Source organism: Macadamia integrifolia, chromosome 1, assembly GCF_013358625.1.
Source record: "Macadamia integrifolia cultivar HAES 741 chromosome 1, SCU_Mint_v3, whole genome shotgun sequence".
Lineage (NCBI taxonomy): Eukaryota > Viridiplantae > Streptophyta > Magnoliopsida > Proteales > Proteaceae > Macadamia > Macadamia integrifolia.
Window position 1 is genome coordinate 21432737 of NC_056557.1, and position 15321 is coordinate 21448057.

The window sequence follows — 15321 nt, forward strand, 5'->3', positions numbered from 1 at the left end:
TTTTTTTGACGAGCCAATCTCCCAGATCCAACTTTTGAAGTTAACAAAACCCCCGCCCCAATTCCAACAAAAATCCTTTGATTTCCACCACAAACAGAGACAACACCTTACCCATCATGTTTCTGGTTGGGAGGGAAGACTGGAGACCAAGAGAGTTTCTGGTTGGGATGGAAGATCTTCACTTGGACTCAATTAGATTATGCAAAGAAACGCTGAGCAAGGAGAGGTCAATCTTCAGTATTGGCTTGTTTATCGGAGCTGTGGCTATTTGGTATGGGTATGATTGTGGTTGCAGAGTTGCAGAGTTCTTCACCATTAATGACTCAGACCATTATCATTCCAAGGTTCATGATTTCTTTCCTATATCCGCCACTCCACGTTCCCTATGTCCACCACTCGACGTCGCCGTCAGAGCTCTTGCCGATGGTAGGTGGCAATCCTCTGGTAAACTTCATCTTTAGAGGAGGAGATTGATAGCAAGAGAATGTTTGATCGCCTGAACCAGAGGAGAAGCCCTAAATCGAACTAAAATTTCAATTTTATTTCAATTTGAAGGGTAATCTTGTCATTTAGAAAATAATAACCTTCCCACGTCATCACTTGACGATTTTGATCTAACGGTATGGATTTAAGAGTCATTTTCTTCGCAAAATAGGGTACATACTGGATATTTTAGACAAATTATGGTCGTATGTCATATATAGTTTGAAAATAGGGGTGATACAAGATAATTTTCCAAATAGTTATGAATCAAGATTTTTCGGTTATATACATGATAACTATAGCAAGAAAGAGACTATATTCCCAGTAAAAGTTAGAATGCAATTCCAATGAGACAACATATTAATGAAAATATTTCGCCTAGAAAGGATCATAATCAACAAGTGGAGGTATATAAAGAAGAGCATACCTCTTCTAGTTCAGCAACAATATCCTCTCGTGTGCCCTTTTTTAACGACATGAACTTTTCACGTGCCTATTCATGAATGAACATTGATATGAAATTTATGAGTTAAAGGTCTGATAAATCAACAAATTGAGCATGAACAATTTGAATACTGCATTCAGTGCAATGAAGAAAGTTATTTTCCCAACAATTTTAAGGAAGAAACATATGAAGCTTGTATCTATGTGGAAGATATAATTAAAAATGCAGAATATGTAACATATGAAGCTTGTATCTATGTGGAAGATATAATTAAAAATGCAGAATATGTCAAGTTTTAAGTTTTGCAATCCCAATAATCCTTCTGCTTAACCATGTGTGCATGCACACAATATGAGTGGACGCAATACCCATGTCAAACATAAAGTGAATAATGCATGGATCCATGAAATGGATAGATCTCCCATGTCGACCTTATGTTGAATGAAAATAAGGAGTACCCATGTCAAACACTTGTTGAACAATGAAATAAAATATATCTGTGCTGTATCCATTCATTGAAATGGATGAAGCACCCATGTCAAATCCTGTTGAAATGAATATAAATACATGTTGTATGGATTCACTTAAATGGATAAAGCACCCTAGTCAAACACACATTGCACCCTGGCACGCGGTAGATTGAATTCATAAAAATGGGTCTAACTTAATTAACAATCAACCAGCACAACCAGCTGGTCCCAGTTACCAGGATGTGTCGTAATTGAATCCAGTGGTGATAATTAGACAACCAGCAGAAGGTTTGGGATCATTCTGGGAACATTATGTTGGAATGTTCCAGAAATGTTCCAGAACCAGCCTCACATAACTGAAGCTAGACTTCAGCGACTTAAGAAAAGATGAAATTTTCCAAATTATTAATGGATACATGTTGCCTCAATTTGATGCTGATATAGATTCAAGCATGATACATTTAAAAGGAGTTACTGTTCACATGAACAGTAGTGTGGGCCCATATGGAGGAGATTTGATGGGGATATTAGTTGCTACTTCTTTAGTTTTTAAGACTCCCTCGCCGTTCCAAAGGTGAATTAGGGACTCATTAGACTAGGCTAGCTACACTCTTTTAGAGCCTTTCCTCAGTCTCTTTCTTTTAGTCTCCTTCTACCTTATCTCTTGTCATTTCAGCAAGCTCTCGTCTTCTTCTTCTTTTAATCTTCTTCTTGATTAGTTTGTTCGCCCAACGAAGAAAGTGTCTTAGTTAGTGAATATATAAGTGTGTTTTTCTGTCTGAGTCTGTTTGCTCTTTAGTGCATTTCTCAGTTCTATTTCATTCTGGATTCAAATCTACTTCACGGCAATTCATAAGTTTTCACTTTTATAGTTTCTATTTTGATGCAATAAGGCATCGTCCAGACAGTTTGCCTGGGGCCTAGGCGACTGTCACCTTATTGCATTGCATGTCGCCTTATATTTTGGCATTTATTTATACCAAATATCATTTAAGTAAATTTCATTTACTTAAGATACTATTCACAAATAAGCAAATACCCCCTATTTGAATCCGATAACAATAATTTAAAAATTAAATTAAAAAAGGATAAAAATTCAACCCCTCAGTTGAAGAACAAAAACTGGATTTTTGGTTGTAGGGGCGATTTTCAACTTTCAAATGTTGGGGTTTTTCTCAATTCTGAAAATTTTATAAATCTTATCATGGTAAAAAATTGCTAAAAACCAAAATTCTAGTAAAATAATCTTTTGTTTTGATGTCCATAAAATTATTTTCATTCAGGAGATTTTAACAGCATTCACGCAATTTAAAATAAGTTTCACCAAAACATAACTTTGTCATTACAACTTAGATTTAAGTAATCTTCGACTTGTTGGAAAGCTGGTTTTGTGTTATACCTAAAACAAAAAGTCAAGTAAATATACAATCATTTGACCAATTAAACTTGTTATAGAAGATGAGCATTTCCCTAAATATTGATTTTTTATGACTTTTTTTTTTTTTGTGAATAAACAAATTCATTACCAAAGAGAAAAAGAACATACAACCCCAAGGAGAGAAAAGGGAGGGAGAGTAAAGAACAACTCTTAAAGATGGTGGGCATTCCTGATGATGGAACTAGATAGCTCCCAGGAGTTTACAATATTGCAATTCCTAGGGGAGGGGTTACAAAGAGAGGAGATTCGAGAGATTTTTCCCCTGATATCAAAGGAGATGGAGCTCCAAATCTTATCCAAAGAGTGGGAATTGGAGTTCCATTTCCTATGGTTCTCTCCATCCAAATCTGATTAATGGTGGCGCAGAAGGTGATTTTCCCACTAGATCACAAATTGTTTTTCCCTAGAAAGTCATGTCATTTCAAATCCATTCCCTATGAATAGGAAGGATAGTTCTGTTTGTTAGCTAGCATTTGGGGAAATGACCCATTTCCATATGGAGTTGGGGACGGGGCAGGTGAAGAAGAGGTGCACAATATCTTCTGGCTCATTACCACAAAGTATACACATAGGGTCGACCTGGATGCCTCTGAGAGTGAGCATAGAGGTCGTGGGCAAGGAGTTAGTGAAGACTCTCCAGACCGTGAAGCTCTGCCAGGGGATGTGATGAGGGAACCATATGAGTCTGTGCCAAGGAGAGATTGGCCCATTCAATCTAACAAAGCCCCAAGCAGCCTTGGAAGAGAAGAACTTAGAGGAAGCCGACAGCCAAATTATGGAATCTTGCTCATGTCTATGAGATGCTAGAATAGGGGGTAGGGAGCTCCATATGTCCTCATGCTGGGGCATGGATTGTCTCGAGGGGGACCAATTACCCGAAGAGATGATGTCAAACACTAAAGCAAGCTTGGGCAAACCTGAGTTGTATATACTTCTGGCACTAATAGTGTGGAATAGAATGCCTTTAGGGTGCCAAGGGTCAAGCCATAAGAGAGTGATGGTTCCATCTCTCATTTGGGAGATGGCTGGAGAGATAATATGTCTGATTCCCAAGATTTTTCTCCAACCCCAAGAGGCATCCATAGGGACGTTGACTGTCCAAAAGGAGTCCAACTTTAGGAGGCTTGAATAGACCCAGTCCACCCATATACTCTTCTGTTTGGAAACAATTTTCCAAGCCAACTTGATAATTCCAGCAAGATTGACATCTTTGATCCTTCTCAACCCTAAGCCTCCTTCAGATTTGGGGAGACAAATAGCAGCCCAGCTGATGGGGAGAAGGAATCGGGTGCACTCAGATCCTTTCCAAAGAAAGCCCACAAAAATGGATTCAAGCTTGGAGATAATGGATTCCGGGAGGCCATATATACCGGACTAGTATATGTAGGAAGCCTACAACAGAGATCTGATGAGCACAAGCCTGCCAACAAAAGACAATAGCTTTCCTTTCTAGAGTTTAAGGTGCTTCCTGATGAGGTCAAGCATAAGAGTACAGTGACGAGCAATGAGCCTAGCCGGAATGAGAGGAAGGCCAAGATACTTCACAGGGAGCTTTCCCAAGGTAAATCCAGTTTGGAGGACCAGAGAAGCTTTCACAAAATCAAAAACCCCAGCTAAGAATAAGAGGGACTTGGTCGGATTGATTCGAAGACCAGAGAGAGCTGCGAACTAGTTTAGGCAATCCATGATGTTCTAAAGAGGGGAAGATTCAACTCTGGAAAATATCACCAGGTCATCTGCGAAAGCAAGGTGCATGAGCTTCATGGCTTTACACTTAAGGATGGCAGAAATGAGTTTCTGATCCGTGGCCACTTGCAGACTTCTGGAGAGGACTTCCATGGCTAAGCAGGAGATGTAAGGAGATAGAGGCATCCTTGTCTGATTCCCACAGAGGAGGGGAAGAATCCCGCTGGGCTACCATTCACCAGAACTAAGAACTAAGGGAAGGCAGTGCAGTGGTGAATCCAATTGGAAAAGGTTGGAGGGAATCCCATACTGTTAAGGACCGAGATAATATAATCCCATCTGAGAGTATCAAAAGCCTTGTGGATATCTATTTTCATGAGGGCAGCTAGAGGATGTGATTTCCTTTCAAATCCTTTAACAATTTCATGGCACAGAATAATGTAATCCCCTATGCTTCTCCCTGGGATAAAGGCCAATTGATTGTTACTGACCAAGGAATCGACCATCTACTTGATTCTGTTTAAAAGATCTTGGCAATGAATTTGTCATAGTGTCAGCACCCTCTTTCTTAGGAATGAGGCAGAGAAAAGTGTGGCTAATTCCTTTGATCTGACTTGGGTTCAAGAAGAAGCTCTTAATAGCCTTGATTAAGTCCTCTTTGATGAGGTCCCAGGAAGAAGAGAAGAATCCCATACTGAATCCGTCTAGGCCAGGGGCTTTGCTAGCCTTGTCCAAGAGGATAGAAGCTGAGATCTCATCATTAGTAGGGATAACCATGAGCATATCGGACAAATCACTAGTGATGGATTTATCCAAGATGCCATTTGAGATATAGGAGCCCGAAGTTGAAGCCGGGTTTAATAGGCTCTTGAAGTAGTCAACTGCCTCATTTTTTTTATCTCATCAACTTTATAAGCCTGAATCCCTTCTGAAGTAGTCAGCTTGAGAATAGAGTTGAAGTTGTTTCTGGCTTTCACAGACCTATGAAAATAAGCTATGTTTGTATCTCCAAGCTGCAGCAAATTAATTCTGGATTTCTGCTTGAGAAAGCTCTCTTCTTGGGCCAAGAGGGAGGAGAGCTTTGCAAACTCAATTTTCTCTTCATTAGCTAAAGAGTGGTTGAGGGGATCCGACTATAGCTGGATCTGGATGGTTGAGAGATTGTTCCTACAAACATTAACTTGAGAAGAAATATTCCCGAGGGAGTTAGTACTCCAAGCTTTGAGGGCTAGCTTGACATTTCTCAATTTTCTAGAAAGGCTAAAAGGGGGGTGGAGAAAGCATTGACCGGTTTCAGCCAAGCCTCTTTCACAATGGAGGGGTAATCTGGATGGGAGGTCCACATGTCAAAAAATTTGAATGGTTTTGGGCCAAAGGAGGTGTAGGGGTGGATAGAAAGATAGATGGGGCTCTATGATCTGAAATATTTGGGTTCTCAAAGGTTGCATGGGAGGAAGGGAAGCTTGATAGTCAGGCCTCATTTACAAGAATTCTATCAAGTTTGCAAGCAATACGGGGTTTGACCTGATCTTTATTGTTCCAGGGAAATTTATTTCCAGACCATCTGAGGTCATTGGCAGAAATATCTTCAATGCATGCATTAAGAGCTTCAACACTAAGCGTATCAATAACCCCCCTCCTTGCTTCTCATAAGTGCACCTGACAACATCAAAATCTCCACAGATCCCCCAAGGGTGAGAACCCAACTGATTTGCAATGAGCCAGATATCATTCCAGAGGGTGTCCCTATCAAAAGCCCTGTTAGAGGCATAGACAGTAGTAAGGAAGTAGGAGCAGCTTACCGAGTCAGAAATGGAAAGATGGAGGTATTGGGAGGTGGAATTGAGGAGAGAGACATTCATCATGGAATTATCCCACAAAAAACAAATGCACCCATTAGGATGGGAGGAATAGTTTGAGAAAACAAACCAACCAGGGGCGATAGAAGAGACAATTTTGGCCATGGCAGAATCCTTGACATGAGTTTCTAACAAATAGCAAAAGGAGCATCTCAATTCTTTTATAAGGGATCGCACAACGGCGTGTTTAGCAGGGGAGTTCAGGCCCCTGGAGTTCCAAACTAGGCCTTGGGACATTAGGAACGGTTGGAAGGGGGCGGCGACTACACCACAGGAGTGCCACGGGCTTCCAGGGCTGGCTAGGACTTGCTTCTCCTTTGGTAGGATTGAGGAGTAGCGAAGGGGAGAGCTTTCGGGAGGGTGCAACAAGGATCAAGGTGCAGGCCAACATTCTTAGAGGTAGAAGGACGATGCGATTTTTTCTTAGACTTGGAGTGAACGATTTGGCAGTCGGGTGAAGGAGAAAACCCAGACTGTCGGAGGATCCAAACTGAGTCAGAGGGGGCTGAAAGAACAACAGAAGAATGCTGGGATAGATGGGGTTGGGTTTGGGCCAGGGGCTCAGAGGGCAGAATGTCCAGAGTCGGGTTTTGACTAACATGGCCTTGGGCCTCACAAAGACTGGACGGGATGGGCCTAGACTCATCAATGAAGGTGGTGGGCCTAAACATATTAGTAGGGCCCAACGGAGGCAACTCAAAAGGAGGCATACGTGTCTCATCAGGACAAATAGAGGGGTTGGAAGGCACCTCTTTCGCCATAGGGGTAGAGAGACTATCGCTCCTCAGAGAGGAAGATGGCGATGGCAACCTCGACAAAGAGGACTTGGACGTCGCAGCTTTAGAGCAAGAGAGGTCACTATCACTGTCCGAGGAGCTCTCATCGATATCCGAGGAGCTCTCATCAGTATCTGATGAGGAGGACTGAGAGGAGCTGGCAGTACCTTCTGAGGCACGTCCGACAGGGGAGTATGCTCTCACATCAATATCTTCTCTAGACAGGGTTGGTTCTTCGACGCCACCAGACTCATCAGCCAAATGGAAAATCTGTTTTGTCCAACGAGTAAATGGCCATCGAGATACCTGCGCGATGATCGACGGGAGCGTTGGCGGTGGTTTTAGAGAGGTTTCAAACTCAAGCACGGCCTCTCCTTCCTCGACCTCTAGCAGTAGGTCGATTGGGAGGGCGAGTGCCATTTTACAACATTATGGATCGATCACGAACACGAGCCTTAGCCAGTAGCTCCGCATACAAAGCATCGTCTCTTCCCGAGGCCAATAGTTTTCAAGGGCAGGAAGCAGTTTCATGACCAAAGACTCTGCAACCAGTGCAGTGGGGGGTTTCCAATCATGGTTTGAAATCTCGCCGAAATTTTGGCAAAATTCTAGAATTTCGGATTTTTTTTCTATCGAAACAAAATAAGGCCCAAAATAACATTTTTACAAAATTTCAGTCGAAATTTTGGTATTTCGATCGAAATTTCGACTTTCTCTCCTATCTCGGTGGTTTCGGTTCCATTTACATATTTTGAAGAAAAAACACTCCAAGTCTCCAACAAGCCTCTAATTAACCACATCATCACACATTTTGACTTCCATTGAACTCCTATAAGATCTACATATTCAAAGCTTAGGAAAAGTGAAGTTCTTTCTCCAAAACTAGATAAAATTTTTCGAACAGTTCGACGGTTGCTACCAAACAAAGGTGCAACTCTAAAACAATGTCATGTCCTAATATTTTTGCATTTTTATGTTCTACGCATGTTTATTAACCTTAAAATAAGTTACCCACCAAATTTCAGGTCAAAATATGGTTGTTTGACCACCGAAGCAGTCAACCAAAACAAACAAAAAAAATACACCATTTCGGCCAAAATTTCGCCGAAACGAAACGAGATTTCGAACCTTGTTCCCATTCATAAGAGACCGGCTTCTAGAAGGCAAAGTCCTCTCCATCTTGAATGGAGATGGAATGAGGAAGCTCAGCAGCTGCATCCACTTCAACACAAATTCTGGCATACACGAGCCTGTCTTTTTTGCTTGTTTGGGCATCAGAGCAAATGGGAGTACCCAGGACTGATCCAATAGTACTCAGACCTTCTGCACACTAGAAGTGCAATGGGATCCCAGGAAGGGAAATCCAGATTGGTATGGTGAAGTCCACACGATCGAGAAGCAGCTAATGGTACCAAGGCCTAAGGAAGATGGGAGATCGTCCAACGAGCCATAGCCCTCCTTCAAGACATCTTAAACGATCAACTTTATCAGAGAATCTGAATAGTTATAACCCATGGTCCAGCAGAAAAAAATCTACCATTCCAACGGGTCGCCATTGCTTCAGAAGAGATAGCTTCACAATATGTAATGGAGGTCGCTTCCCCAAAAACTGTCCCAGAAGAGAGCAATTCCAGCGGGAAGCCTCAGTGTCCAAGAACCCCTTGGGACAGATAGCAACACAGGAGCCATCGATGAGTGTAGGGGGAACAAAATGCAGAGGTAAGCTCTCGGCAAGGGCAGAGGGCAAAGATTTGAAATGGGAGTTCCCCGAACTCCCAGCGGAGGAAGAGGGCAGGAGGAGGAGGGAGACAAGGTGGGAGGGGCGAAGGAGAAAGCCAGGATGGTGGGGGAGGTGTGGCTTAATGTTGATTTTTTTGTGATATATAAAGTATATGTAACATACTAAATAATGTTAGAAAATAATGAAAAAATAAAAAATAACACTTAGTCGCCTTGTTCGCCTTAAGGCGGGCTCCTTTTCGCCTAAACGCTTAAGCAGCCCTCGAATGCCTTGGTTCGCCTTGACACCGTGCCAACTATGATCTTTATTTATTAACTTAGATTTTACTTGTCTTTAGTACCTTCTATTTTCGTTAACTTCTTGTACAAGTCTCAATATTGCTTTGTAAGAGACTTCCTATTTCATTTTATGTCCTTTCTTGTAATAGCAACTATCACTGTATAAGTAATGGACCATTGAGAATCCTCCCCAACGAATTAATGAAAGAAAAGAAGCTTTATGCTTGGCTGAGAGAGTGTGTTGCTCTGTGAGAGAGAGTTTTGGTGAGAGGCCATGGGTGAGAGACCGTAGACTGAGAGTCTTCTATCCTCCTCCCCACCCCCCCCCCAATTCTTCGCTTCTCCAATCAATACCCTATTTTTGTTGCAAGTTCTGAGTTTATTCCTGCAATCTGAGAGCAACCGAGGCCCTTCCTTGGTGCATAATGTGAGCCCTATTCTCTGCCCAACTGAGACCAATAGAGACTCAAGGTTGCTGCTGAGATTTTCCATCAATTCCATATGAAGGTGTTCTTAATGCTGCGGTAGAAGGTTGACTAAAGAAGCCTCAAAGCCATCTTGCGGTTCTGCAGATCTGGGCTTATATTGCAGCAACTTCAAGTCCACTGAATCTCAGATCCACCCATCATTTATTGGTTATCTTTGGAGGGCTGAATCCACCTTCAAGAGCCTCCTTTCGATACTGATTTGGTGTTCATCAGATGGATGGGGTTGTCTATGTCCTATACTTATTAGTTTCTGAACCTACGTTGTAATTTTGAGACTTGTTCATAGCACAACCCATTTCCCATTGTATTAAGCTAAGATATAGAGTGTTGGTTCAGACCCGTTGAACCTCCATTCAATAGGAATATTGGCCCCATCCAGCCCTTGTGTTAGCATATCTGAGTATTGTTATTTTCTTCTCATTATTGGACCTTACTAATACCCTGCGATAAGCCTCCTAAAGCTTTTGTTGACTTTTCTCTTCAAAAGGGTGTACCCGGTGCACAAGGCTCCCGCATGTGCAAGGTCTGGGGGGGCGAGAACTACACACCCATAACCCGAGAATGTCAAGAGGCTGTTTTGACCACTTGACCACCAGGTTGCACTATTTGTAACTTACCGTTGGACCAAGCGACCCCCTTGCTATTGACTTTTCTCTTCGGCTGGGGTTATCTTAAACCCTTGTTAGATATTGTTAAGAGTTGCATCAGTCGGTTACCCTATTTTTTACTTACTGTTGGTGGCTGTTCCATACACTGTTGCTGAGACTGATAATTTTTTGGATGAATAACTTAATTCATTACCAAGAAAGAGAAGAATATACAAGGGAAAAGGGGGAAGAGAAAACAAGGCTAAGACCTTTCAGGAAAGGCAAGCCAGGCAGAAAAAGAAAATCACAACAAAAGGGGAGCTCCTAACAAGAACTACACCAGAAGCGAAACAAAAGGGGGAACATCAATTGGGGGGGAAATAAATCAGCCGGGAAGCCCCAGGAAGCAACAATGAGCCTGTTCCTTGGGGAGTTAGAGACCGTAGGGTGGCGGGGATATCTGAGCTTGGAGCTAACATCAAATAGATGGCCTTGCAAATCTGATCCAAATAGTGGAGTTGGTAGTCCATCTACGAATGTTCCGCTCCATCCAGAGGTGGTTGATGGTCACGCAAATAGCTAACTTGCCCACTGTCACAAATTGAGGAGCCTGCAAAAGCCATATCTATCCAGATCCATTCGCTTTCAAAGGGGAGAATATGCCTTCTAGGCGGCCAACAGCTGCGAAAGTGCGAAGGACTCTCTTCCAGACCGAGGAGGAGAAAGGGCGGCAAAAGAAGAGGTGGTTGGTGTCCTCAATACCACTCTGGAAAGGTAGCAAGAGGGGAGGGCATGGACATGACGGTGAATGAGGAAGGACTGTGTAGGGAGGCAGTTGGAAATAGTGGCATAGTGCGCCAAGTTGTGAAACTGTGGCGAGAAATGTGACCTTTGAACCAGACGATGGTGCACCAAGGGGCAACAAGGCCAGTGGATTTGATGAAGTCCCAAGCAGAAGCAAAAGAGAAAGTCCCAGTGCTGAGACTGATGTAGTGTCTGATCTGGTTGTAATTGTGATCCTATTCTGGTGTTGAGTCAGTTGTGACTTGGCCCTACATTAGATACAGTGCATAAGACAGATCAAGAATGAGATCTTTACTAAAATGAAAATTGTAGCAGCAGAGAACATGTAAACCAGTACCCCAAAGCTAAGAGAGAACGAAGAAGATGAAGAAAGAGAAGACACGAGAGAGACCAAGAGAAGAACTATGGAACACGATTTCCTATAGTGGATCAGTAGTCTTAGTACAGTCAGTCCTAGTTTAATTATATTATACAACTTAAACTAGAGTAAGCAACTAAAATACAAAGATAAGACTCTCATAAAACTACCATAACACCTAACACACTCACACCACGATAGAGGGACTCCCCCTTATCATGGTTACACATTAACAAAAATAATAGGAAAATCAAGCACTAGGCTAAAGCAAGCAGCCAGACATAGTGGATTCGCGATAAAGAAACGACCAATATATATATATATATATATATCTCACTAATTAAAGTATCTATTCTATCCCCATGGTGTCAAGTCAGTATTGGGATTTTCTCTTTTGAAATGAAATACGAGAGAATACATTAAAAAAAAAAGAGTATCGGTAAATCTTGACCTGTAGCTGTCGATATAACCCAAGACAGGTTAATACATACCAAGACACTCCGCCGGCAGCCGCAGTCACCACCACTACCACATAGCAGCAGTCACCACCACTACCACATAGCAGCAGTCACTGCCACCACCACAGAGCAGTAGTAACACCGGCCACCATCCAGCAGCAGAAGAAGAAGAAGAAGAGGAATCAACTGTGGACACCACTGTTGTTGCCGGCTTGCCGCCATTGATCAGAGGAGGAGGAGGAGAAATAAGAGGGAAGGGGAGAAAGACATACGTGTTCTTCTTTGACTCTCTATCTCCAGTTCCAGTCTTTCACCTTTAACCCATCCAATCTCTATACTCCACATCAGTTGGTTGGAGTATCAGAGGAGCCGAATGATACAGCCCCACAGGGCAGGGGAAGGGAAGCATACAATAGAATGAGGGAGACCCCAGGAAACATTAATAAGTCTGTTTCTAGGGGAATCCACAACTGTCCCATGGGGGAGAGAGGCAAGTTTGGAGGAGACGTCCAAGTAGATGGACTTCCAAATCTTATCAAAGGATCTAGAGTTGGAAGTCCATCTAAGAAGGTTGTTTGGAGGAGACGTCAAAGTAGATGGACTTCCAAATCTTATCAAAGGATCTAGAGTTGGAAGTCCATCTAAGAAGGTTGCACTCCAACCAAACATGGGAGATAGCAGCCCCGAACGCCAGCTTACCGGCAGCGTCACAAATAGAATTACCAGAGAAGGTCATATCAATCCAATTCCATTCTCTCTGAAGAGTAAAGGGGATTCTCCGAGCAGGCCAGCATTTGGAGAGGATAGACTTCCAAATACGAGAGGAGAAGGGGCAATCAAGGAAGAGATGATTGACATCTTCAATATCATTCCAACAGAGGCAACAACCCGAGGAGACAGGAATATAGCAGTAGATGAGGAAGGATTGGGTGGGGAAGCAATTGGAGAGAACTCTCCAGACAGTGAGGCTGTGACAAGGGATATGGCCACGAAACCGAACAGCCTTGTGTCAGGGGGTGGCGGGGTTGGGGGAATAGGAGTGGTTCCAAGCCGAGGAGGAGGAGAAGCGACTCAAGGGGGAAGGGGACCAGATGATTCTATCAACACCAGAAGAGGGGGGAAGGAATGTTGATGGAATGATAGATGCTGGAAAGAGAGGGAATATTAGGGATGGATTAGGAACCACTGGAGATGATCGAAGGGACCAAGGCAGCTTTAGGAATACCAGAGGAGTAGACCACTCTGTGACTCACAATTAGGGAAAACACTCCAGCTGGATGCCAGTTGTCATAGTTGTCACGGCGTCAAATCGATCCAAGGCGGTGGAGGGGTGGCTAATCGATTTGGCGATGAATCTCCCGTTATGGCATTGTCATGGCGGTCAAATCGTCCATATGTCATTTTTTATTTTTCCTATTTTCTAAAGTTATTTAGTATGCTATTTTTTTATTTCCCCTATTTTCTAAAGTTATTTAGCATGCTACAAGCCTACAATATATACCCTATAACATATAAAACCAAAATTAAGCAACACCAAAAATCAACATAGCCCTGTCAAAATCACCCTGTATTTTACAAAAAATCGATCGCCTAGTGAATCAGGCGTACCTGGCGTCCATGGCGGTGCCATAGCGACGCCTATCAGCCAATGGCAACTGCCATTTGTGAGACGTAAATCGTAGCATTGCCATGAACTTCATTTTCAGCCAGGACGCCAAATCGCCGCCTTGGTGATGCCTAGGCGATGCCGTGACAACTATGCCAGTTGTCAAGCCAGAAAGAGGTATTTGCCCCATTCCCAATAAGAGATTTGATGGCAATTGAGGCATGGAGTCTGGCAAGGAGGATCTTGTGCCACACCAAAGAGGAGTTGGATTTAATGTTGCAAGTCCAAAGGGAGTCATTGTGATGGAGGGAAGAGTAGACCCAAGACACCCAGATTCCCGGGTGTTTGGAGGCCAATTTCAGGGATAGCTTGAGGATGGTCGCAGAATTGACATCCTTGATAGGCCTAATGCCAAGGCCTCCTTCACCCTTGGGAAGGCAAACGGAAGACCAGCGGATGAGATGGAGAAATTTGGAAGAATTAGAACCTTTCCAAAAGGAGCAGAAGAGGAATTCAATGGATTTGATGATGGATTTGGGAAGTTGGAAGACTCCTGACCAGAGAATATAGGAGGATTGGAGAACTGATCGGATGAGAACCAAGCGACCCACATAAGACAGCAACTTGCCTTTCCAATGTTGGAGCCACTTGCAAAAGCATAGGGGCACAGTGATGAGAAGTAAGCCTGGAGGAGATGAGGGGGAGGCCAAGGTATTTCACAGGAAGAGTGCCGATGGAGAAACCAGTGAGCTCAAGGAGACGGGTTTTAGAAGAATCAGAGACGCCTGCAAGGAAGAGACGGGACTTGAGCAGCTTGATGTGGAGGCCCGAGAGAGATTCGAAGAGATGGAGGGAAGCCATGATGGAAGAAATGGAGCCCTCATCAGCTTTACAGAAAATCATAAGATAATCAGCAAAAGGCTAAGTGGGTAAGATTGGAAGCTTAGCATTTGGGGATGGGGGAGATGAGCAGATTAGCAGTCTGGGATTGGATGAATCTGGAGAGGACCTCGATGGATAAGGGGGAGAGGGGACAGCCCTAGTGAATGCCAACTGAAGAGAAGAATTCTACAGGAGAGCCATTCATGAGAACAAAGAATTTAGGGGAGGAGATGCAAACATGGATCCTGTGGACGAAAGATGAGGGAAAGGACATGGAAATGAGAAATCTTGAAATGAAGTCCCATCTAATGGAGTCAAAAGCTTTATGGATGTCAATTTTAAGGAGCACAATAAGGGAGTGAGATTTCTTGTCGAAACCTCGTACAATCTCATAGCAAAGAATGATGTTGTCAGAAATGTTGCAGCCTGCTATGAATGCAGATTGATTCACACTGACAATGGAATCAATGAACCTCTGAATGCAATTGGCAAGGACTTTAGCAATGAACGCGTACAAGAGGTTGCACAGAGAGGTGGGTCTAAAGTCGGCTAAAGAGGAGGCACCTTATTTCTTGGGAATGGGCAGAGGATGGTGTAATTGATGCGACTGATTTGAGAAGGGTTGAAGAAGAAGCTCTTGATGGCTTTGGTGAGGTCATCATCAATGATGTCCCAACAAGAGGAGAACCACATATTGAAACCATCAAGGCCAAGAGCTTTGCTAGATTGATGGGAAAGGGTAGCTGCATGTAGTTCCGGATCGAAGGGGATGGATTGAAGGGAAGGGAAGAGATGGTTGGGGATGAATTTGTTGAGGAGGAAGGAGGAAGGAGGAAGGAGGAAGGAGGAAGGAGGGAGGAGGGAGGGGGGAGGGGGGAGGGGGGAGGGGGCGGGGGGCAGAAGATATACCCTTGAAGTAGGACTCGCATTCCAATATGTCAGCAGGGGAACTCAAGGTGGAT

The 15321-nt window shown here is 43.4% G+C and overlaps 1 protein-coding gene across 2 annotated transcripts in view; it reads right to left on the reverse strand.

Moving 5' to 3' along the window:
* LOC122081426 (ADP-ribosylation factor GTPase-activating protein AGD4-like) overlaps window positions 1-15321 on the reverse strand; it is a 73331-nt gene that overhangs the window by 40418 nt on the left and 17592 nt on the right. For both annotated transcript variants that reach the window (XM_042648568.1, XM_042648575.1), the window contains one exon: window positions 911-976. In XM_042648568.1, coding sequence (XP_042504502.1) covers window positions 911-976 — 66 coding nt within the window. The remainder of the gene's footprint in view (window positions 1-910; window positions 977-15321) is intronic.